The sequence below is a fragment of the Phodopus roborovskii genome, unplaced genomic scaffold (genome assembly GCF_943737965.1).
Source record: "Phodopus roborovskii unplaced genomic scaffold, PHOROB, whole genome shotgun sequence".
Taxonomy (NCBI): domain Eukaryota; kingdom Metazoa; phylum Chordata; class Mammalia; order Rodentia; family Cricetidae; genus Phodopus; species Phodopus roborovskii.
The window spans coordinates 39,405,623-39,431,722 of record NW_026126511.1 but is presented as its reverse complement, the minus strand read 5'-3'; the positions used below and the strand labels follow the sequence as shown (position 1 = coordinate 39,431,722).

General features: G+C 42.8%; 1 protein-coding gene across 1 annotated transcript in view; it reads right to left on the bottom strand.

The window, feature by feature from the left end:
- Positions 1–6,825: 6,825 nt before the first annotated feature.
- The window catches only part of Lrch1 (leucine rich repeats and calponin homology domain containing 1), a 178,178-nt gene continuing 158,903 nt past the window's right edge, over positions 6,826–26,100 (bottom strand). Inside the window, exon 19 of the mRNA XM_051195379.1 lies at positions 6,826–9,212. Within this exon, the coding sequence (XP_051051336.1) occupies positions 9,102–9,212 (111 nt within the window). The 3' untranslated portion in view covers positions 6,826–9,101. The remainder of the gene's footprint in view (positions 9,213–26,100) is intronic.

Sequence of the window (26,100 nt, the reverse complement as noted above, 5' to 3'; positions counted from 1 at the left end):
TAAATAGCCTCAAGTCTTAGACTGTGAATACAGTTCTGTTGGAGTTATTTCAGAGGATTTAAAGGGAACTAGGCATAAATTTCTCACCCCTCCAGACTCCAGACATTTGAGGCCACTGACTGTTCTCACTGTGGGCATTTTTCTCTGCTGTCTAACAAGCATTTGATAACTGATCATTCAGAAGACAGGGAAGTAGGCCCAGGAGACGTGAATGAATGCACATCATCACACAGCTGTCTGCAGCCATCTTCCTCAGCTTCATTCAATCTGGCAAGATTTTTCTTATCTATTCAGCTGAATGCATTGGTAGATACTGTTTGGAGTTTGTTGAGTCTCTCAAGATTATATAAGACCCAACCTGAAAAAAAGCTGAGTAAGGGGACTAGTAAATTGTACTTCTCTTAGTAGTGTGGAGAAGTTTAACTTGATGAGTTCTATAACTACCCACACACTCCCTGAAGAACTTTAAATAGGCAGCTTTTTGAAATATGTTAACACAAAGGTTCTGTCTTATTTTGCCTTCTCTTGCTGGGGTTAAACATCATGACAAAAAGCAACTTGAGGAGGAAAGAGTTTATTTCATCTTACATTTCCACGTCATAGCCTATTACTGAGACAGGTACTGGAGGAATGCTCTTCACTGGCTTTCTCTCTGTGGCTTGCATAACCTGCTTTTTGGAGTACCCATGACCACCTGCCCAGGGTGCCCACAGAGGGCTGGACCCTATGCCACATCAATTGTTCATCAAGAAAATGCCCCCACAGACTTGCCTATAACACAAGCTAAGAAAGGTTAGATTCCATAGCTATGAATACTATCCAAGTCCTTTTTCATAGCAGTTTTAGGATTTTGTGTGTGTGAGGATATTTTTTCAAATTTGTGTGTTTGGGCATATTATGTGTTTACACATGTATGTGAATGCTCAAAGACCACCTCAGGTGTGGTCTCAGGAGTGCTGCCCATCTCCTTTGAGACAGGATCTTTTATTGGCCTGAAGTTCAACAAATAGACTAGCCTCTCTGGAATCTTCTGACTTTGCCCTACCCATTACCACACTGGGCATTTTTTAATGAAGTCTAGGGATGGAACTCTTATCATTGTGCATGTGAGACAAGCACTTTACTAACAGCTATTTTCTTCCTTGCCCCAATTTTAGGGGGGGGGAAAAGTTGTCCTAGTTTGCTGTGATGAATACCATGACCAAAAGCAACTTGGAGAGGAAAGGAGTTGATTTCAGCTTTCAATTGTCCATCATGAAGGGAAGTCAGGGCAGGAATAGGACAGGAACTGAAGCAGAGACCATGGAGGATGCTACCTATGACCAGGTCAGCCGTACACAACTTAGGGCCACCTGCCCAAGTGTGGCAGACCCACAGTGGGACAAGCCCTCATACATCAATCAAGAGAATGCCTCACAGACTTGCCTATGGGCCAACCTGATGGTGACTTTCCTCAGTTGAGGTTCTCTCTCACCAGATAAGTCTAGCTTCTATTAAGTTGACAAAAATCTAACAGGTTACATATGCATTCAGAATGCATAGTAAATGATCAAGGAAGTCATATCGAGTTTTTCAACTTAGGAAATTAATGTCATTTAAATGTATTAGTTACATTTTTGTTGCTGTGATAAAATACCCTAAAAAGATGACTAACAGAAAAAGGTCCATGACAGAACAATCCATAGTGGGGTGGACATCATGGCAGAGGGGGCTTGTGGGGCATCTGGGCAGTCCACAGTCAGGAAGAAGAGAGGTATTGCGTGTTCTCAGCATGCTTTCTCCCTTGTGTTTGTTCAGTACCTCATATGACAGTGCCACCCATAGTTAAGGTGGGTCACCTTTGCCCCTCGGTCAATCTAATCTAGATAATTCCCTCACAGGGACCTGCAGGTTTGTCTCCTAGATGACTGTAGATCCTGCCAACCTGACAGCATATACCACACTGCTTATAAGTATAAAAACACTAGAAATTATTACAACTGAATATGAGCGGGTTGAGCTCTAGAATGGACTTCATACAAAATGATTTCAATCCTAGTCCCTCTGATAAAACCATTCAGTCCCTTGGCTGCTGGTGATTAGCTTCTGAGTTGTGTTCTAGTAGTTGAGGCTTTAACCAGAGAAGCAGAATGAGTAGGACACAGACTCTTCAAACTTTTTTACGAATGAATTGGCTCTTGTGGTTGTAGGACCGCTTAAGCATGCTGGATGTACACTCGGCAGCTGTAAGGAGGTAAAGGTGAAGAGAAAGCTCTGGTCATAGCTCCAACTCCGGCTGTCATAGTTTCGTTTCTAGCACTGCCTGGGTTCTGAGGGGCAGGCTCTTCTCTCACTTAAAGTCATAGTTAAGCACTTAGATCTTAACTAATCCAAAAATGGGCAACGACTCTGAATAGCAGGGACTAAGCTAGGCAATGTGGCACATTGTTATGAGGAAACAGGCTTGTGTGTTTCTTGTTGGCAGGACACATGCAAAACATAACAGAACTGCAACAAAGGTAAAGGCCAACAAAGGTAAAGGCCAGTTACAATACAAGTGGCTTACAGATGTACAGGTAGGCAGGACATCTGAGCTCACCTTTATATATAGCAATTCTAATTGGCTGGGACAGAGTTATTGACACCTATGCCTAAATGTAAAAGGAATTTCTACTACCCACCCAACTCTCTCTCTCTCTTTCTCTCTCTCTCTCTTTCTCTCTCTCTCTCTGTGTGTGTGTCTCTACCCCTCCCCCTCTTCCCTAAAGAATCCATCTAAATCGCTTGATTGTAAACAACAGCTAATAGATGACATTGCAATACTAAGTTGGCATGCTCTAGAAGTCATGTGACAGAATTAGATTAAAAAGAAAAAAAGGCAAGTGAACTTCACACAGCTGTCCTTCATTATTTTGGATGAAAACCCACCTCATCTAAGAAGCAATAGTCAGCTGATGGATTGTCTTTTAGTTAGACATGTTAGAGAAGTTCCACCCATGAAACCTTAAGAAGTTATGTCTGCCTAAACAAGACCTGGACAATGACAATGCCAGGTGACACCCCAAAGTGGATTGGAGAAATCTCACAGGTTCCCACCTCTAGATGAAGAACTACAAATAATTAATGACTGCAAGTGGGATAGAGTCTTCCCCAAGCAGTCACTGCTAAAAACACATACATTCATGCAAGCAACACTTAAGGAACTCAGAAGGCACTATTTATATGTTTATTCAGATTTCTATTTATATGCAACAATAATTAAAAAGAGGCCATGAATTTTAGGAGCAAGGATGAAATAATGTTTTAATTAAAAGAAGCACAAATGGTGTGAATATTTTAATTGAAATAAAAGCAGGGAACTGGACTTGAATGCAGGCTTGTAATCCCAGCTGCCAGCTACTGAGGACAGGGCCTGACACTGACTAAGAGAGTTTGAGGCATGACTAGGCAATTTAGCAAGACTCTGTCTCAGAAAAAAAAGAAGAAAAAAGAAGATTTTAAAAAAAAAGTACTCCAAATACAGCTCAGTGGTAGAGTACCACCCAGCTTGCATGAGGTCCTAGGTTCAACTTTCAGACCATAAAAATAAAAAGGCAAGCCTCAGAGATATTTATAATAGGCTTGTCTGACAAAGCCTAAGGAGAATACAGTAGTCACACAAGTTGATTATAATGGGAAAAAAATGGGAATAGTTATGTCACCTAAGTGTACTTCATAAGCAGGAAATGGAAGAATAAACTATAACAGAATGCCATTGCACACCCTCCTGAATGGCTGTAGACAAAACAAAGAAAACTCATGTTGACAGGCTACTGTGACTTGCACTGTTATCGCTGAGGAGGGCAGGCTGGCTTCCAAATAATCATAGTAATAGAGACTTTAAGGCTCAGTGGAGTTGGAGCATGCCTTTAATCCCAGCACTCAGGAGGCAGAGACAGGAGGATCTCTGTGATTTCAAGGCCTGCCTTGTCTACAGAGAAACCCTGTCTTGAAAAACAAGCAAACAAACAAACAAAAGAACAAGGCTTTGGCTGAAAAGGAAGCATTGCCCATACTCCAGGGGTAAGGTGAAGCTGGCAGAGGTCGTGGGGAAACAGAATGTGCAGCAATGGAGACAGCAGCCTGGGTCCCTTGACCGCCTTGGTCCTTTCTGTTGCTGTCATGAAACACTGACCTAAATCAATCTGGGGAGGAAAGGAAGTTCATTATACCTCAAAGGTAACAATCCATTATCAAAGGAAGCAGGACAGGAGCTATAATGAAATCTTCTGTAGCTTTGATGAAAACAAACGAACAAACCAACCTCACCTTTTAGCTTGGATCCATCCCTATCATTAATCATTTGAACAGTCCTCCAACCGACCTCCTTTCTTCTCATGTTGTTGACACCCCCAAGACCAACTTGTTTAGTGGCGACAGAAGCTGCCACTTGGCCAGCACTGCTCGGAAAGACTCCTGCACAGTGAGGACACACAGGCTGAGCTTGAATCTAACTTGACCTCCTCCTTACCATCACTGTGAACTGGTGACCCCAGCCTTACTCATTTGCATCATTCATTAGAAGTGACAGTGGGGGCATGTTGGTTTCACACAGCATGCTTTCAAACCCAGGAAGCTTGATGGGTGTTGAGCTGCACTTCTTCTGACTCAAGAGTGCAAACACTCAGGATTTCCCCATTGCCCTCTCTTGTCTCTCTGGGTGCTGGCTCCACCCCCTCAGGCGGCTCTAGGTTTTATGACTTCTGTTTTCAGTCACTAGAATAAGATGGGTGTTAAGAATTCATGTTGTCCAGCTGTAATGGGCCTTCTTATCTCAGCCAAGTGTGTGTAGGGGGGCATCTTTTGTGTGGAGTGTGCATGCATGTATGGCTACATACGTGTACACGTATGGAGGATAAAAGCTTACTCCAGTGTCATTTCTTAGGATCTGTCTACCTTGTCATTTTGAGACAGGGTCTCTCATTAGCCTAGGCTATGAGACAGCCTGTCTGTTTCCCCAGAGCTAGGATTACAGGCATGGACCACCATGCCCAGCTTCAACCACATCATTTTCAGGTGCGTTTCTGCTCTAAAGAACCCTCTCTTACAGTAATGGCATCTCTTACCACGCTTTTAAAGACCTCCGTCTTATCACTCTTGAATACTTACCAATAGACTTGTCAAGCAATGCTGAGCCACTTCATAACAGCTGGCTCTGGGGGCATCAGGATAAGAATCTCAAAGCCCATGCATTTAAGGCATTTGTGGTCCCTAGGACAATGTAGATGTGTAGTCTTATAGACACCCACGTATGCCTCTTCCTGATCTACTTATTGTAATGCTTAAGCTAATGTGTGTAGCTTATTAGACCTTCTAACTGGATTCTCTTCAGTACCTACGGCATGTAAACAGTTAGAGATCCTGAAGAACTAGCAGAAAGCATGACAAAGCAACCTTGCTATACAGTGGCACTCAACAAACATGAGTGCAGGGTGAAGATACCGAGGTTGTCAGTTTGGGCATATGTATACACGCCACCACTGTCAAGGAATATTAGCTCCAAATGAAACTCCCTACCAGCACACCATCCTGAGACCCACTCTTGACCAGGAGGGAAGTCTGATAACTGACTTCCTGCAGAAGATGGAAGATTAGGAGTCTTCGCTACCACATCTCTGACTCAGCCAGGAGGACCTGGACAGTTCCCAGGAACAGCTCTTGGCCAACTGTACCCAGTGCCACACATTCAATGATAGATGATTCTCATGCCTGATTTCCCTGCAGCCTCCCTGGTGCTCCTGCCCTGTTAGCTTTCCTCCCTTGTCTTTACGGCCTTCTCAGTTGTTCAAAGCACCAGGCTTCTAATTGGAGGGGATGGCAGCAAAGATGCAGCGTCTCAGATCACATCTTGGCCACATGTACTTGCTTGTGTTTAGACTGGGTAGATGCAGACATTGAACAGAGGTCCCAGGGTCCTTGCTCAGGACAGTGGACCTGGGTCTGTGTGTTTTACTTGTAGTTACTGCTTCTACTTAATGTTTTTTCCTGTTGAGATGAAATCTCATGTAGTTTAGGCTGGCCTCAAAACATCGCTATAGGAGCCCTTCTGGTCCTCCTGCATCCACTTCTGCAGTTCTGGGATTGCAGGTATGCATCATCACATCCAGTTTTTATGTAATTCAGGAGACTAAACCAAGGGCTTCTTTTGTTCTAGGCAAACACTCTTGCCAGCAGAGCTGTGTCCACACCTTCACCTGTGTTCTCACTAAAGGAAGGGTGGATGTATAGGGAAGACACTGGCCTGAACTCAGTAAAGTTATGATCAGACTTCAGCAGCACATCAGCTGAGGCAAGAGGGGCCAATCCTATGACTTTTGCAATTTGGGTCATGAAACTGAGGCATCTTTGAGATGCCTTGATCTGACGGAAGCACCATCCTCAACCCCATCCCACCCCTTTATAACAAGTACGTTTTAGCTTAGGGAGAAAACATTAACCTGGAGAGAGGGAATGTGTGTATTCTCCTTCCCACATGTCCTTTTATCCTAAACCTTGCAGCTGTCCAAAGACCTCCTAGAACTATAGATAGTAGTGCACACACACACACACACATATGATAAACTTAATTTATACATCAATTTAGTAAGATTTAAACTGTAACTATTGAAATAGAAGTTACAAGAGAAATTACATATGCATGTTACATACATAGTTACATTCATGTATATTCACAATATATGATTTCTATGATCTATTTCAGCAATGGTACTGTGTGTGTGTGTGTGTGTGTTTGTGTGTGTGTGTGTGTGTGTGTGTGTGTGTGTGCAGTCACCATTAGGATCAGACTGATAAGTCAATTCAAATGTGGTTGGTACAAGTTCAAAACTTTAATGGCTGTTAAATAATAAAAAGATTTGTACTATATACACTCTACTTATCATACTGTCAGCCAGCCATGCACATTTCATTGCACATATAAACAGTGTACAAGGATCTTGAAGACATCTTATCCATACAAGAATTGCATTTAAAAAAAACATTTTACAAAATATTGAAGCCATTTGTATGATACAGCCAATTTCAATAGTGAAAATTAATATCAAAAGAAATATAATTTTGAAAAAAAGATATCCCAAAGTAATTGTTATTGAGCTTCATGCCATCAAAGATACATGTAAAAATATATTTCAGGACCCTGCACTGCAATGCCAGGAGGGTGCAGCATTCCAAATCCTTGTGGCTAAGCTCTGAATGCTGCTCCAGCTGAAACACTGTTAAAATCCCCTCATCTTTCCATTGTTACGCCATTTGACAAAACAGGTATTTGTGCAGTACAGAAAAGTATTAAAATATATTTATGTTAAAGTGCACAGTACATTTGATAGGAAGTAATATACTAGCTGCCGGTCTGAATCCCCATGTTCAGAGCCCCGCCATCATGCCCTGGTTGGTGGAGGGCCAGTCTCTGTTGAACACACTCGTTCCTCCTGAAGTCTTTTGTATGGTCCCCCATTGCGGCTACTGTTGCTCTAGAAACTGCTAATGGCTTTGTACAGAGGTGAAAGTGCAGTCGGCATCCACAGGCTTTTGACAGGTGAATGACTGGGGTATTATCCATCCATACCTACAGCGTGAGTGTGCATGGGCGTGACTGCTCAGCATAGTCCTATGAAGCCTTCAGTGGAAGCTCTCCCACCGACAGGATGGGACGGGCTGCTCTCCTGGGCTGTCTGCTCTCTAGTCCTGCTACACACTGGCCGCTCACACATTCTACCTACTTCCCTTTACTCAGACTGCTTGGCTGTGCATGTAGCCGCCCACCAGAGGCCTCATGACCCACTCACTTCCCAAGTTTCATACCAGACACTATGAAGCTTCCAAGTCTGGACTCTTTGAAAAGCACCAGCTCGATTACAATAAAAACGAGCACAGCCACATTTCGGAAGCTCTCCCTCTTTGAATGCTGGCAGTTGTAAGAAGTGCTGGCTTCCCTACTCAAGCTCTCATGACCCTTTTAGTTTGACAGTTACCTCCCACCATCTCCATTTTCTCATTCATTTCCTCAACATCTATCTTTGGTGCTAGATGCTACTCAATTATCCAAAATACAGTGCAAAATTATACTTCAAGACATATGCTCAACATTTCCCACTTTTCTGTGTTAAAATGTGTCTGTTTTGTGCATAGCAAAAGAAACATGAATCAAAAAAAAAAAAAAAACCTGTTCACATTTCATCTTCAAGTTTAATATTTTTTTCCACATAGCTATTTACAAATAACTCTGGGGTGCTCTCCTGATTTCAGTCGGTTCACTATAATAGGGACAGGAGGGCTACTGGAATGTAGGCAACTGGATGGAATGCAGAAGTATAAATACGAACGATGTCCCGCAAATCAAAAGGTGGATATCACCTCCCCAGAAAACAACTCTCTGTCGCAGAAGCACGTGTTTCTTGCTTAATTTTTTTTCTCTGAATCTTATACACCAGGAAGTAGGAACACTGAGACCTGAACTCCTACATGCCAAAGAGGCTTGAAAATAACTCAGTATTTATAATATTAAAATAAATTGTTTAACCACAAAAAAGCAGTAATAAAATAGTTTCCTAATTTACAATTTGCATCCAAAGGATGAATAACGACTCACTAATAAATAATATTTATATAAATATTTTGTATGTTGAAAATAGTCTCTCAAAGAAGGCAATGGTCTCAAGAAACATCTTGAAAAATTTTGGTGGCAAATAAAACCTGATTGCGTCCCCCCCCCCCCCCACTGATTCTGCAAGGAGTTTGGCTTTGATAAAACAGATGCGACTCACTGTGAAACGGTTTGTGCTTGGCATTTGGTAATGGCAGTTGGTGAGTGTGGAAGGGATGAAGGAGGTTGAAAAGGCAATGGTGTGCTACTCAGTTCTCTGCCAGCTCCCTCACTGGCTGTCAGACAATACCTGTGCAACCTGAACCCTGACAGCCAGCTCTAAAAGGTCCTGAATCCTCCCCTTGGGTTGAAACCTTGTCAACGAAGCTTGTCAGGGAACTGGCAGACAGTGAGTTGGGGAGCAGGTACAGGTGCCAGGAGCAGAGTCCAGGGTCCCTGCTCTGGGTAGAGTCTGAGCCCACCAAGCAGAGAGGGCTTGGTCTCATGTGAACAGAGCTTTTGTGATGGTGACGTCCAACAGCGCTTGAACAGTCATGCCCACTTTGACCAGGCCTTTCTCTTCAAGGATGTGATGAGGCAGACAGAGCTTTTCCTAAAAGGAAGAACAAAACATCAACATTCAGACGACGGGTCTGGGACAGTAAACCATCACTTCGTCACGGATGGGATGCCTGGGCACAGCTGGCCTGCCTGCTTCCCTCAGCCTGTGTCCCTTTCCCTGGTGCCAAGCCATTACCAAAGCCTTTTCTGGGTTTGCAGAGGAAATGGCTTCTCATATGTGAAGCTTGTTCCAGAAAGCTCCTTCATCAAACCCAACTCTGTATTAGATCTAAACATGTAGGAAACTTTTCATTAGATAACTAAGTGACACGGAGGAAAAAAAAAGCCAAGCACCAAGAATATCACAGCTTCCAGCCCTAGGAAGAGGAACTGCACATAACTCCTATGTTTAAAATGAACCCAACTACATATTTACACAGACAATAGATGGTTACAGTGATCACCAGCCTTGATTTAATTCATTTTATATTCTGTGAGTTTTGGAGTGTGCACATGCAAGGTGACTTTCCTGTGGTTTAGGCAAAGTCTATACATAAGAAATCTTTTTTTGTAAGGTCTTTTTTTTTTTTTTGAATGACAATTTCTATTTTATGCACATGACTGTTTTGGCTGCATATATGTACACATACACGTGTGTGTGTGTGTGTGTGTGTGTGTGTGTGTGTGTGTGTGCCTGCAAGTCAGAAGAGGCAGTGAATTCCCCAGAACTAGAGTTACAGACAGTTGTGAGCCACCTTATGGATGCTGGAATCCAAATCCAGTTCCTCTACAAGAGCAGTTAAGTGCTCTTAATCTCTCTAGCTCCCCCAACGTTTGTTTTCTAATTTTTAATCTTGTGCATGCCGTGTGTGTGTGTGTGTGTGTGTGTGTGTGTGTGTAGGAGGATGTGCACATGAACGTAGTTATCCATGGAGGCTGCAAGAGGAGCTGGAGTTACAGGCAGTGCCAGGAGGAGACTGTGGGTCTCTCCAGCCTCTACACAAAGCCTCTAACTCAGCTCCCGACGCCCTCTCCTTTGAAATTCTTTCCTTAAATTGGCAACAGCACACAAAGTGTACCCCTTTCTCTCTCGTGCTCTGCTTTCGCTTGTGGGAAATGCCTGAAGCACAGTACTCAAGGAAAGTGGCCTAGAGCCCCTCCTTGTGTGTACCACCTTTTGTACGCTTATAAAGCGGCCCACAAAATAACACAAAAAGGCATTTCCATCTTTGCCACCTGGCCCTGTTCTGTCACCATTCAGGGGATTCTCCTTCTCCGTTGCCTCCCCAAAGGGAGGAAGATTCCCTCCCACCCCAACCCTAGCATCTGATGACGGCAGCCCAAGGGTTGGTCTTTTTGTCTCTTTCACTTTTTTCCTATATAACTGAATGTTTGTATTCTTTCCCAATGTCTCTAGAACATCTGTTCTCCAACTGCCGGTAATTTTTATGAAATTGGTTTTCTTTTCTTTCTTTCTCTCGCTGTCTTTCTTTTTCCTTCCTCCCCTCAACCCTTTTCAGTGACCCTCTAAGTGAGATCATGTGATACTTGTTTTGCTGCATCTGGCTTGTCTAACGTAAAAACATTTTCCACGTCCCTACACGTCATCACTAACGAGTTTCTTTTGGAAGGCTAAGCAGCACTATGGCTGAGCAGGGTGTAAATGTGATCTGCGTTTGGGTTCAAGTGCTGGGGTGTGTTTATTAGCATCAAGCCAAGTCCTGGGAACAAGACTGTTTCCTTCCATGTTACGATGAAGAATCAGACCTCCCTGCCAATGTCTGACCACACATTCTGTACACATCACCATAGACACAAGCAAGGCACTGTCAGTATAAGATCTCCAAAGGAATGCCCTGGTGACTCCAGAAACTTCTCTCACATTCTCGGAAAGCCAGTGTGTCCTGCAGTCTCTGTCTCCTCATCTCTGTAGTCCACAGGCCTTGCCTAAGCAAGAGAGGCTTGGGCTGCGGGTCTTAGGAAATGGCCACATGTGGCAATGTGAGAACAATTTTATGTGCCTTCATGTACCTGTGGAGAGTCCAACAGGATGATCTCCTCCGTAACGTTAGGCAAGCATGCGGGCTTCCATTGCCAGTCTATCTAACAGCCAAATGTCAAGGTAACAAAGGATGGAGGCCACCTGTGACTGAAGTTCAGAGTGAGTCACGACCCAGGTCGGGAGGACTGGTGACTCAGGGGGCTTGGCGAGGGGACATCTGTAACTAGACAACAGCACCCATCCTTTTCTGGGACCATCTTTACAGGCCAGGATGTCTGTAGGCCCAGCTGCTCCTTGGCCACCGCTAGTTAAAGGGTAGGGGTGTGTCCTCCCCATTCGTTTTTACTTCCCAAGTTCACCTCTGACCCAGCAGGAAATCATAAACACTTAATACAGCCAAGCTGCTGGTGTCTGGCAATCTTTTGGAAAGAACAGAGAGAGACAAAGGGAAAGATACAGAGAGAGCAAGAGCTCAACATTTCCTACCATATGCTAAAAGCAATTAAAAATTGTTAAAGTTAAATGTCAAAAAAAAAAAAAAAAAAAAAAACTTTAAGTAGCTTCCAGTAAAAGGAAATAAAGGCTATTTATTTTGTGTGTGTGTGTGTGTGTGTGTGTGTGTGTGTGTGTGACTGCATGAACTTATATGTATCACACATGTGCACATACACACAGATGCCAGGAAAGATTTGTGTGTGTGTGTGTGTGTGTGTGTGTGTGTACCAAACCATGTCCAGAAGAGCAGTCTTACCCACTCACAGTAAGACTCAGGGTAAGACTCCAAGCCTATAAAGACATATTTACAAAGTATAAAGAAAAGATCAAAACATTGTAAACCTAAAAATGTGAAGTTTCCATTTGAAAAGTGAAGGAAAAAAAAAAAAAAACCCTACTTAACTAAAAGATAAATAACCAAAAAAAGAGCCCATAAAAATATAAAAATGTGTATTTGCCTCAAATTACAAAGTGCATTGTGTGATACAAGCTCAACCAACATACTGAGAGATGAGCAGGTGAATAAAGAGATGGCAGAGCGTGTTTATAGTCCAGAACCAGGAGGTGGAGTGGGGAGGGCCAGAAGCTTAAAGCCTGCTTATGCCTGTCACACGAAACTCTCTCAATCAGTAAGTAAAATGTCATAATAGCTTTGCCTAACATAGTGGCAAGGCATTTGATTCTCAACCTAACCTATCTACATCATGGCTTGGCCCAGCATCTACCAAACACATACTCAGAACACTTACATTAGCTTACAGTTGGCCAAAGCCATCCAACACAAACCTTATTCTATACCTATATAGAATATATGTGTGCATGTATGCATGTATATATGTATGTGTGTCATGTATGTAATATATACACACACACAGAGAACATCTCTATATAGTGAATAGCTCCTGCAATTTATTGTGTTCTACACTGAAAGTGAAAAAAGAAATGACTCCTTCAGAATGGTATCATCTTATGCGTAGAAAATCTTAATCTTAAGTCGGGGACCATCAGAAACATACCACTCATACTCTTCCTTTTTCTTCCCATTTAGGCCCACCTAGCGTGATAGGGGACACCTAGTCTATCTATGGGCATCCCATGCCATTATTATTATGTTTTAAACAGGGTGAAATCACAAAAGATCCTGCTTAACAGTAACACTCTGAGGCTGTTGGGAGCAGGTGCTTTGCCTTACCACCCCAGGGGTGGAATGGATGAGGCCAGTGGTTGTCAACCTTCCTAAGCTGTGACCCTTTAATACAGTTCCTTACATTGTAGTGACCCCTGACCATGTAATTGTTTGTGTTGCTCTTTCATAACTGTAATTTTACTACTATTATGACTTGCAATGTAAATGATTTTGGAGACAGAAGTTTGCCAAAGGGGTGGAGACCCACAGGTTGAGAACCATTGGACTAGGCTCTCTGATCCACACTCTTTGGAGCCACAGCACATAGGATATAGAAAGGCAGTCGAGCAATTGAGAATCAATGCTGTGGGTGGGGGGTACGGCTGGGTGGCTGTCCCTGCTGGCTCTCCTCTCCCTGCAGTTCTCTTAGGATGATTAAAGATAGCCACCCCTACTTCTAGGCCAACCACTAGTCTAATGAGCTCATTTCCCTTGGTTCAGCCTGTTTCTTTACATGCAACATTCTGAGACTGAATTGTGTAAAGCTTAAAGTATGGGCTATTTAACGCATGAGAACAGAAAGGATTAGTTCTGTCCCCAGGGTAAATCTCTTGCTACTTCTCCCTTTCTTTACATTGAAGCCAGGCTGTTCTCCAGCCCCTTCTCACCCTGTTATACACACACATCCACCCTTCCACTGCCTTCCCACGCATTCCTAGCTTACACATCTTTCTAGTCTTAGTACAGACTTTACTGTTTCAGGGGATCTGCATGACGCACCCTCGTTAGATTCAGGCCATCTTCCCACTAGTTTCACAGAATTCTGTAATTGACCCACCCCAGGTCCTTCTCACTGAGTCTCTCTTTGTTTTCTAAGAACTAATCGATTTGCAAGTTGATCCAATTCCTGACCTACTTTTGTGAATAAAGTTTTATTGGTACACAGAACTGCTCATGTATTCTGTGTGCCAGTATTCATGCTACAATAACAAGCTGGGTAGCTGCAACAGAGACCATCTGCCTAAAAAATCATAAAGTATCTGGTCCTGCCCCCTAAATGCTGAAATCTGGTATGGATTGCAAACTCTCTGAGGACAGGGACATGGGCCTTGGGCACTATCTTGTCTGTCATAGGCGCCAGTACACAGTGCCCAGGAGTAATAGAACAAACCAAGAATGGACAACGCTTCAGGGAAAGTCAAGGACTGGAAGGAAAGCAAAATGCACAGTCCGCCCACCTCAAGGGTTATCTGTTGAAAGGTAATTTTGAAGTCTCAAATCTAGCTTTTAAATGCTCTGAAAGAAAATTAAAGTATTTTTCAGGAGATGGGACATAGTTTAGAGGTAGGAAATACACTTAGCACATGCAAGACCCTAGGTGTAACTTCTCAGCACCCAAGCATTTTTACCCAGCCTGTAACCACTTTGCCACTCTCAGGCTCCTGAAATTTTAACTCAGACCAGGACTGCTATGAATTAATTTTGGACACAATGCAAGTGCTAAGCAATTTTTTTTGTTTACAAACAAGTGTTTTGTAATATCAAGTGTATTTACTTTTATCTCACTGATAAAAGCCCTCTTCCATTCTCCTGCTCTGGAATTTAACAAGCCCCCTCTTGACCGGCTCCTTTTCTGAAGTGTTAAGGACAGCAAAGTAACATGGATCTGAAGACCAGAAGGGGCCACTAGGAAGGGGCTGTCACAACGTTCGGAAATCCTGATACTAAGTGGGACATTTCCAGTCGATAGCGGGAAGGAAGAAAGAGATGTGTCACAAATGGCTGCTGCAACATGAACATGTAAAGAGAAAATATTTAAAACATTCTTTGTTATAAGAAGCTAGGGATTTAGTATGCAGGACAAGTCACACAATTGGATCCCTGACCACCAGACTGGTCAGGGATTCCTGGCTGAGCTGCAATGGCACATGAGCTGGTGTCTGGGACCTTGGAGAAGTGTCACAGAGAGGCTGAGCCTTCCAAACAGAAATTGATGGCTCAATCGATCATAATATGCAAGATGACTCACTTAAGTTTTGCCTGAAGGGCTGAATTAATTACATTCTGTGAGTGACCATGCTTCAAAATGAAAAACTATTACACAGCAAATCCCAAGGAGAGCAGCACATTAGGGTATAAATTAATGACATGAAAAATGAAAAGTGTAGCCAAGGGATCCTCCAGAAGCCCTAGGAGAAATACATAGAAAGTTAATGTTGAAGTTCAAATCTAATCTAATGAAATTGTTTTACTCGGTTGGTTTTATTTTGTTTTGTTTTTATAAGTAGTATTGTTCCTTGGGCCAGCCACCCAGTATGTTTTCTCCTTTCCCTGTCCATCCCCACCATAAAGAAGTAATGGAAAAACCCAAACAAACAGAGGTGATCACTGAAGGTAAGTCCCCAGGCATGGCAGAGCTGCGTGGAAATACCACAAACAGATTTATCACAGCCAAGAAGAAACCTGGATTAAATCACCCAAATTGTGTTTATTAAGAGACTTATGGCTCAGGGTGCTCACCAGACACTGTACAAAGGGATTTTATTGTTACAGGTTGAAAAGTACAAGATAGCACCAAAGGCAATTCAGTACATCTGTGGTTATTTAGACAAAACTCATGTCCAACAACTTCCACGTACCCTGTATTCACCAATCAACACAAAGCTTGGAGGAAAAGGCTCAGACAAGCTAACGTCTTACCATGTAAAGAATGTTTCCTTTAAAAAAAATCAGATCTTATTTAGCAGCAAGTAACCTTTATAAATATATCCTTTCAAGTATGGAGGTTTGTCAGAATCTCCTCTTCCCTGTACTCATGAATACATTCAGAAAAATAAGATAATCTTCTTAGCAGCCACATCTGAGGACTGTCTGCATCTCAGCGAACTAGACATTTATCTTGAGGACATTAACTCCATCTTCTTCCCAACCTAAGAAGCAGCATTTAGCAAGAAGGTTGTAAAATGAAGGAGATGATGGTGGCTAGAGCTTACAGCAGGAATTCTCACATTGTAAACAGACATCTCAGGACTCAGCAAGATCTGGGCCTACATTAGAGTTTAATGGTTCTTTTCTTTTTTTTTTTTTTTAAAGCTCATCACTTTGCTCCAAAAGCTGAGTTGATATGTTGCAAGCCTTAAAAAAATAAATAAATAAATAAATAAATAAACTGACTTAGAAACAAATCAGTTGGCCAGTTAATATCTCTGGAAATCAAAGGCGAAATGGACAGTCAAAGTAAATGGAGAAAACAACATCCATCTAAAATAAGAGCAATCCTATCATTGGCTGCTACTATAGTAACCCAAGGCCTGGTACCAAGAATGTTCCAAGACCCATGGGTTTATTTGACACTAAACAGTCAAATCCACCACATCCTGGGTCTGCAGTTATGTGACATATCATGAAAGTAAAACGATCCAATACTTATGCAAAAATAGAAATCCCTTCTAGAATACACTTCTCAGAGCCTCAGAACAGACCTAACAAAAAAGGAAAAGCAGTGTAAGCAGTTCCGCCAGGTGGCGCTCTAACAGGAAGGCACTTCCCCAGAATATGCCTGCACAGGGCAGAGAAGGCATGCTCTGGTGGATGTGGGCGTGGGCAGCAACCCTTCTGGGTGCCCTTTGCAATTCCCTTGCAGCAAACAGGGTGGACTCTTAACTAACTAGCCGGCAAAGCAGTCATTCTCCATATAAGACTTCTCAACTCGGTCAACAATGGCATCATTAGAGATGGTTATGAATCATACTGGGCCAAAACGCTGGCTTCTTGTCTCTGCAAAGCAACACCTTACAGCTCAATCCCAAATCCTGAATTAGGACTGGCATCAAGTCTCGAGACTCCCATATGCTAAATCCAGCCTGTTCTGTCCTGGTTCCTCTTATCCATGACCCTGAGCAGCAAAGGCTCATGGGAGAGAGCAGGTCCCACAGCAGCATTGCTGCCCGCACTACATGCATGGAGGAACGTGAGGTATGGACTGACAGACAGGCTTTGCTGTCGCTGTTGCTTTTCAGTTAAGTGAAAGAAATTACCCAATGGGAACTGCAGTCTACAAAGTTTGTGCTTCATAAATGTTCAACTTTAAAACTCATTGGCTTACTGAAGAGATGACGGGGATGGGGATGGGAGTTTGCAAGGCAAGGCTCCAATGGAGGGCGGAGCTGGGATGGACCAGGGTGCCAGAGCAGAGCGTTTGGATGCGCATGCAGGGGTTAGGCGGACAGAGCGTTCCAGCGGTAAGTGATATAGACCAGTACTATAAAGAGAACATGGACAAGACAGAAGCCTATAAGGTCCCTGGAGCGGAGGGCAGAAGTTGGTTGTGGGGGTTTCTCCCCGAGTGCCAGCAGAGTGTCAACAGTCTTTCGAATGTGACGAAAATCCAACTGCAGGATGTCATACGGAGAGCAGAGGTCGGCCTAATCCAAGGGCAGCCATTAGAACAGAAAGAGACAGTGCATACAATTAACAACTGGAAAGAAGCACACATTTACCGTTAGTAGCAAACAGCAGGGCTCTACCCTTACTTCAAGTATGACAACACATGACAAAAGTAGAATCTCCCAGTGTGCCCTATGGAAACTGGACAAGAAAGCCTCTCCCCAGTCACACCACGGCCACAGCGTGCTGTGCAGTATACACCGTTCTGGGACCAGACTGGCCTTAGCGGTGAAGTAGTTATTACAGTGTTCATCACTGGCACAAAAGAATGAGTTTCTCATTCAGGACACTGAGGGCTAAACTTTACCAAAGGAAAAATACAAATCTTAAAACTGAATCTTCAAACTTTTTTTGGTGGTGGTGGGGTGTTGGAGTCAGGGTTCCAAGGAGCAGATCAGGACAGCCTCCCGGGCACTCGGATTACAAAACAGAAGAGTCTAAAGGGGGCCTCTGAGATACGCAGTAGGAAAGCTAACACACAATAGGTTATTATCTAAATCCCTTTGCTATTTATTACTCAGGTATGGTAGATGCCTCAGCCTCTGTTTTATCTCCATGTAGCTAATGTGTAATAATGTGTTCAGACTTTCTGAATAGCTCTCTTAGCCACCACTGTCAGCTGGTGCAGTTCTCTTACACACTGGATTTCTGAACTGGGAAGAGTTTGTTTGTTTGTTTTGGGTTTTGTTGTTGTCATTGCTTTTTAAAAGCAGGTCTCACGGTGTAGTTCTGGTTGGCCTAGAACTTGCTATGTGGACCAAGCTTGTCTTGAACTCAGAGATCCACCTGCCTCTGCCTTGGGTGCTGGGATTGAAGGTGTGTGCCACCACACCAGGATTTTAAGCCATGCAGCTTAAAATTAACAATAATTATGACTTGTATACCAGTAAGTAAGACAAGCTGTGTTCTGCTTTCAGCTTCAACAAAAAATTGACGATATTTGTGACATCTCACAAATACAATTTCCAGAGCATTTAAAATACCTATTAAATGTAGTATTAGCCTTTATTATAGCTTCCTTGATAAGTACACTGATCCCAAATGAAAGGCTATTCTAAGTCCAAGGGCTCATCTTGCCTGTATCCTTAAGGCTCAGCCTGCTATCCTCAGGTAAGACACCAGGTGGGCTGATGATGATGGAAATGCTTATGATGGCAGAGATGTTCTTCACAAAAGGTATTTTAAAGGTTTGTTGAATGTTACACATGTACATACATACTCTGTGTGTGTGTGCATGTGTGTGTATGTGTATGTTATGTGTGTATATGTGTGTATGTTTGTGTATGTATGTTATGTGTATATATATGTGTATATATATGTGTGTATGTATGTTATGTGTATAAGTGTATGTGTGTATGTATGTTATATGTGTATATGTGTATGTATGTTATATCTGTGTATGTATGTTATGTGTGTGCATATGTGTGTATGTATGTGTGTTATGTGTGTGTGTGTGTACTTGTCCTTGCGCACAGTATACACAGAGCCCAGAAGAGGTATCGGATGCCCTGAAGCACATGTTACAGACTGCTCTGAGCTGTCTCCCATGGGTGCTGGGAGCAGAACTCCATCCAGTTCTCCTGAGGAGTGGTGAGAGCTTTTAACTGAGAAGCTGTCTCTCCAGGCCCAACAGAAGATTTTTTTTTTTTTTTTTGAGATTAACAAATCTTGCTACACCCACTCAACCTCACATATTTTCTCAGTGGATCTGGAAGAACCCAGACACCATTAGGAGTCCTCCCAAGAACTGAAGCAGCCACATGTAACCCCGATCTTCCTGGGGAACAGATGCTGACCTTGAACTAACAGATGGGAACTACCTCCTTCCCATGGAGGTTTCCACAGTAATAAACATTCTAGTGTATTGTTATACTTGATAGTTACGTCTGAGAAAAGCAGTCATGAGATGGAGGCTTAAAACACAAACTGAAATGTGACTGTCCCAGGGTATTTCCATGTTAGAAGCAAATCACTCTGTCAGGGGTGGTGACACACACTTATAATCCCAGCCCCTAAGAGGCCAGAGAGTTTGGGGTCCGCCTGGGATACACAACAAGACTCTGTAAAACCAATCAATCAAAACAAATGAAAACCAAGAAAGAACAGTATGGAGCGCCACCTGTCAGCTTCCTAGTAGCACTGTCAGGGGTCAGACTGCCATGCAGTTTTTAGGGTACACCTTCAGGTGAGGCGGACACTCCCAGAAGCACACTCCTGGGGAAGTAAAGGACATCTACCAGGTCACAGAAGCTAGACTTAGCTAAAGCAGATGAGGCTGAGCATCTCAAACTATGACCATTTAAATGGTGACCTTTAAGAGAAATGGTCAGGACTAAATAAGCCTGGTTGCCAGGCAAATCACCATGACAACTGCCAAGTGTGTAATGTGGAGGGCTGCTGCAGCCACCTGAAAGCTGGTCTCTGGCTCAGCTTCATGTCATAGAGCCAATAGCCAGAAGCTCCAGCTGTGGAAGCAAGGTTAACCACTAAGGAAATTCCTGAGAACCGGGGGTTTCCTCCTGACCCTTTGTGCTTTCCCAAAACTGTCCTCATTGAGAGGAATTCTGAGGTTATGGTAGTCTTTTATCTCCGAGAATTAAATGAGAAAACACTAAATTTGCAGAGACTGAACACCCTCATTTTTTACAGATTACTCGTAATCAGTGAAAACATTTTCGAGCCAGTTAATTCACTTAGAACCCTTCTGAGGCAAATGTTGATTTAATTTCCATTACATGGAAAGAAAGAAAAAAAAAAAAAATCACAGCCAGCAGAGTATAAGAAATCAGCTGAGATTAAACACAAAGATGTGACTGAAATTGCTAATAAAGATTGACTCAGACGCTCCAAACACCAAGTGCTTACTAAATAGAGACAAATTTGGATGTCTGCCTATCTTAAAAAACAAAAACACAAATAAACGAATGTAAAAAAAAAAAAAAAAAAATCGAGGCAGTCCCACCATAGCTTTCGCTACCTCTAACTGTGTACATTAGACAGGCCTTGAACTCAGGGGCCTGGCTGCCTCTGCCTACATTACTTATGAATATTCTTCGCTGTTGGCTTATGCGCTTCATACATGTGTATTTCATGGACTTTGGTCATGTTTACCCCCTCCAGCTAGTCCACATCTTCCACCCAAAGTGCCCACCCCTAGTTCACATTTTTTCTTTTGTTATTACTATTTAAGTCCAGATTGTGCATACATGAGAAAAAGCAAACAAACAAACATGCAGTATCTGCCACTCTGAGTCTGGCTTATTTATCAAGATGATGACGATCTCCGGTTCCATCCATTTTCCTGCACGACAGTTTTATTTCATTCTACTCTACTGCTGAAGGAAAACTGCTTTGTGCAGACGGTTTGCCTTTTCCTTATCCACTGACTCCTCTGTTGATGGCCATACAAACTCATTCCAGGCTTGCCTACTGCAGACAGCGCTTTCACGGGTATGCACATATGATCACTGGAATGCTGGCTGGGAAAAGCACAGCTGGGTCACATGGAAGTTTTCTGGTTTCTGAGGAGCCTGGATCTCAACTTCCACAGTTGCTGGTGTAACTAACATTTCCATCAACAAGGAGAAGCACCCTCACTATAGCATTTTTGTTCATTTGGGGTATTTTTGCTGTTGTGGTTTTTGTTGTTATTATCTTGTTTGTTTTGTTTTGCTTTTTGGTTTGTTTGTTTGTGTGTTCATTTGAGACCAGGTTTCTCTGTGTTTCTCACTCTGCAGACCAAGCTGGCCTCAAACTCACAGATCCGCCTGCCTCTGCCTTCCAAATGCAGGGATTAAAAGTGTGTGCAGCCACCTCTGCCTGGCAGTTCTCTGCTTTCTTAATGATACTATTCTGACACTGACAGTTTTGTTTTTAAAATTCCATGATTCTGTGCTCCCTTGGCTGTGAAGAACCCTTTAACCTGATGAAATCCTACTGGTCAACTGCTGCTGTCTATCTAGAACAACTGAAGTCCTGCTCAGCCCTGGGGAGGTGGGTCTGGGCTGTATAAGGTGGCCGAACAAGCCAGCGGAAGTCGCCTGCTTCCACTGTCTCGGCGTCAGTTCTTGCCTTGATTTCCTGGTCTGGCTTCCCTTCTGGGTCCAAGCTGGGTCTTGCTCAGCGTTTGTGGAGGTTTGAATAATAATAATAATAATGATGATGATGATGAGGATGATGATGAGGATGATGATGATGATATCCTCCACAGGAGTGGCACTATTTGAGAAGGAATAGGAGGTATGGCCCTGCTGGAGGAAGTGTGTCACCGGGGGTGGGCTTTGAGGTTTCAAAAGCCCAGGCCTGGTCTCATGTCTCTGTCTCTGCCTGTGGATCATGATGAAGCCCTCAACTACTTCCCTAGCAACATGTCTGCCTACACAGTGCCATGCTGCCCACTTGATGACTAAACTTCTCAAACTGTAAGCAAGCTCCCAATTAATTGCTTGTCTCTTGTAAGGGTTGCCTTGGTCACGGTGTCTCTTCATAGCAAGAGAACAGTGTTCTATCACAGCAACAGAAAATAAACTAGGTCAGAAAAAATGGTACCACAGTGGGCTACTGCTGTGCTGGGCCTGACCATGAATGAAGTTTTTATGCCTTGGGTTGTTTTGTGAGAGGATTTTGAAGCTTAGTCTAGGAAAGTGATTGAATGCTCAGAGCTTAATGAGCTGCTGTGGGGCCTTGGAGGAGGATGCTAAGACCACTGCTGCCTTGTGACTTTCTGGAAGGAAGGGTGAGATTTCCTCAAATACTCTCACAGAAGGGTTTGTGATATTTCAGATTAAGAATGTGGTGTCTGGTCATCTGTGCGCAGCAAGAGACTAGCATCACTGCACTGAAACCTTTCACTTACTGAAACAAATCGATGCTGTTTAGCTGTGGCTGAGAAACCAACTGTGACTACAAAAACAGAACAAAATAAAACAAACCCAGCACCACTGGGGTAGTCTTCTGGGAAGTGTTTATTCATAGTTTCTGTTTCAGTTTCTGCCCTTAAATTCGCTATGGGCCATTACTTGGGAGTTGCAGGATGAAACAAACTCTCCCCACCCCAGGTTGCTTTTGGCTGTAGTGTTTATCACAAAAACAGAAACCAAACTAGGACACTGCTGGAGTCACAGAGTCTAGATCCTAAGAGCTAATCACACGTAGTCAGGCATTCTATGTAGAAAACGGGAATTCATTTACTTAATCAGTAGGCTTACATTTTGAGTGAATGTATCACAGAAGAGTAATCACCCAAATTTGGCAACCAGGTATATAGTCTGATGCATTGAGGAGAAAGGTGGAGGATTTTGAATTCTCTCCAAATATACAATAAAGAATTGCCAATTTTAAGGACGTAGAGGGCAGCTCTAACATTGTCAAGCTAATCTATCTACATATGCAATATGACTATTATTAAAAATTAGGCCTCTATTGTAAAACTTTCCTCTAAGCCTCCGTCATTGCCAAAAATAAAACATAGTAAAAAAAAAAAAAGGTGGTTAGGCATCTTGAAAAAAAAAACATATCTAAAATAAAACTTAAGAGTATCCTTGCATTTAAAAAATTTTTAAACCGCTCATTCTAAAAGCTGCTTTTAAGTTGATTTCTTTCTAACCATGCATAGACACAGGTTGGAAGACCACTGACTAGAGGTGGGAGGCAAGCACGCACCAGGAAAAGGGTGCTCACAAGAGTGTATGGTACTTAGAAAAGAACTGACAGAGATAGAGACACAGCTTCTAATGCCAGCAGGAGGGGTTTGATACCCTTTTCTGGCCTTCATCATGACTGTACTCACATGCACAAACCCAAATACATTCTTGTAATGAAAAAGAAAATTCAATCTTTAAAAAAAAAAGAGATTAGCTGACTTTATATGGTAGGTTCCTCCAAAAGTATAAATTTATAAATTGCTGTAGTAATAAACCTGTCAGTTTGTCTTTCCTTACCCAACTACAGAATCAACCAGTAAGATTACATAACCAGAATAAATATACGAAGAATCTCATTTCCTCCCTTCAAAAAATGCTGGTTTCAATTTAAAGTGATAACTAAAGTCACTGATCTGTGAGAAACTGAGACCAACTCAAAGAAAATAAGAAACTCATTCCGCCTAAAAATGAAAATGAAATTACAGTTCAACTTGGCATTGGATGACAACATTCTGATCCCTTATCACTCACATCTGCATAATCTAACCCTATCCAGCATGTGTGGTATAGGGATATTTTACTATTACTTGCTGTAGAAAATCTCAAGTCCAAACACCAAAAGGTGGTAACAAGGAGAAACCTCTAAAATAAGTAAGCCTATAGAAACAGAATCAGTGTTAGCATCTGCAAGTAATTCTCAATGCCATTTAATGCCACTTGGTATGAAAACTGAGGTCTACCCAACAGCCTGACCTTGTGAATTTGGAATGAAAACTAGTGGCCTTGCATCCTCTTGAACTGTGGTGCCAACGAGGCAAGAAGGGCCACTACCTGCCAAGGTGTCCACACCCAGGGCTGATTGGGTCACGGTCTTAACTTTCTTCTCTGTTCTCTCTAATGAGAGTAAGGAGGGCAAGGGTAGGGCAGTGAGGAAACAAACTATCTTTCTGATCCAAGCCCACAGCACCCTCCCCAATCTAAACAGGTACCTTGGTTAAAAGGAAGACTATTCCTACAGAGTTCTAAGACCACTGTTATTTATTTAAAATTGGGTGGAAGCGTTCCCAGCAAACCACATAAGTATCTGTGGTATAATTATCTTGATTCTTCATCATTGAGACTTCTCTCAACCTGAGAGAGACTACTCGTAATATTCCTCAAGCTGTCCGGATGTGGAATGCTAGCCAACAAGGAACCTGTCACTTGTAAAGGAGGGGATAGGAGGACCAAGCTGACTCAGACATAACAAAGGAAGCTCAGGTTTCAAGGGCCCGAGACTTAATCAGACTCAGATTTGTGGGTGATACAAAGACTCTATCCTGAATGATTTAGGAGCCCACCGAAGCACTGGCCTTAAGGACAAGGTGATGCTTGCACAGAGGTCAGAGATAGCTACCAATCCAATCTCTAGAACAGCCTCACACAGGGTACCAGTGTCTACGGCTCTGAATCTAGCCTACCAAAAACACAATGTGTGCACAAACGCCAGCCTGGAACCATTTACTATAAGGAGTGGGCTCACTATACCATGGGACTACAGTTCCACCCACACCCTCACCATTCATGTAGTGAGTTGAAATGCTCCCTTACAACATGGACAAGCTTCCTGGACAATTAACAGACCACCGCCTGGTTCTGAAGATCAATTGCTCAACTGTATGTAACAGTTTCACAAACACTGACCAACTCTGGGGGCAGGTATCTGGGATTGTACTGGTGGAGATGTCTACAAAATGGAATAAACTACAGAAGTAAGAACAACTTTATAAACTGTTTCCATACCATCCACTGACTTTGAATATGATCGCTGAACTGAATCTATCCCTATGTATCTGACACATTGTACATACTGTTTGTGCTGACTTTAGGCTGTAGCTCCAAATGGCGACCCTATGACAAAAAGGAGCTAACACAGTGTTAGAGAACAGAAGAACTTCATGCCATCTCCTTAAAGGAAACATTCCCTCATGCACTTGTAAGATGAACACAGTATGTTTCGAACAAGCAGTATGATTTGCTAATTACTTTCCAATTAGGGAATTCTGGTTTTCCATTCAAGTATGTCTCCCTTAATACCCTCAGGAAAGACGTTTAGATGCTTACGCAATTTTTTCCTGGTAGTATTGACCTAAGGTAGCTCTTGCCACCAGTGGAAATAAGGATACACGCACGGACACACACACACACACACACACACACGCACACACACACACACACACCTTGAAAATCTCTTACAATTTTAAAACTAATAAAGTATGACCAACTGTGTCATGTGACTCTGGCAAGTGTCCTTCACCTTTCTTCACCCTTCTTGGGAATTATGAGCTGACTGTCACCATTAGGGGCACCACGATAGGGGCATACTGAGAAACTGTTCTGTTTTGCTCTTTTTCAATGGTAATTTAAAGTAAGGGCATTCACATTTCACTTTGTTCCAGGGTAAGCCAAGTGACAGTGATCCTTGATAACTCACCAGGGCCTTCCAACACAGATGCTGTAATTTATCACCTGCAATTGGCTTGAGAGTTCCGATGCACAGCGGCAACTCCTAACAGCCCATGGCAGAACCAAATTATCAGAAAAGTTGTATTTTCATACACACCTGAAGCCAAGAGTGTTTATGGAATATCCAAACATACACAAGCAACACAGATGCATGGTTTAACAGAGTTGAAAGCAGAACTGATCATCGAGATATTTCAACCAGTAAATAAAATCAGATTTTGTTTTTCAAAAATGGAATTGGTAAGTTTCTTTTTATTGACACAGCTTGATGTGAGGTCGCTTTAATAATAGTCTCCCTTTTCTCAAATAACACAGGAATCCTTCACTAACCTCCCCCCAGGCCAAAATTAGAGGGGGAAGGAAAGGGAAGTGGGGGGCTAGGAGGAGAGGGGTGCAATATACTTTGAAATACGATACACAAAATCAGCCTCTCATGAGAATTTTGTGTTTTAACTGCTTGTTCCTGTTAAGCTGCTTTATCCCTGTATCATTAGGAAACATAGAAGCCATAGGAAATATAATTTCTACTCATCTCTGTCTACTACAATGAGGAATGTCTTAATTTGTGTGGCTGCTACCTAAAGTCATTTGATGTTAAATTAAATATGGAAGTCTCTAAAAGCCCCAAGCACCTTCCTGGGTATGCCTGGGTATGCCTGGGTGCCTGGAGGGCTGAGCCTGGGATGGTGGGTGGGGACAGGTAAACTGTATAATTAGGTGGGCT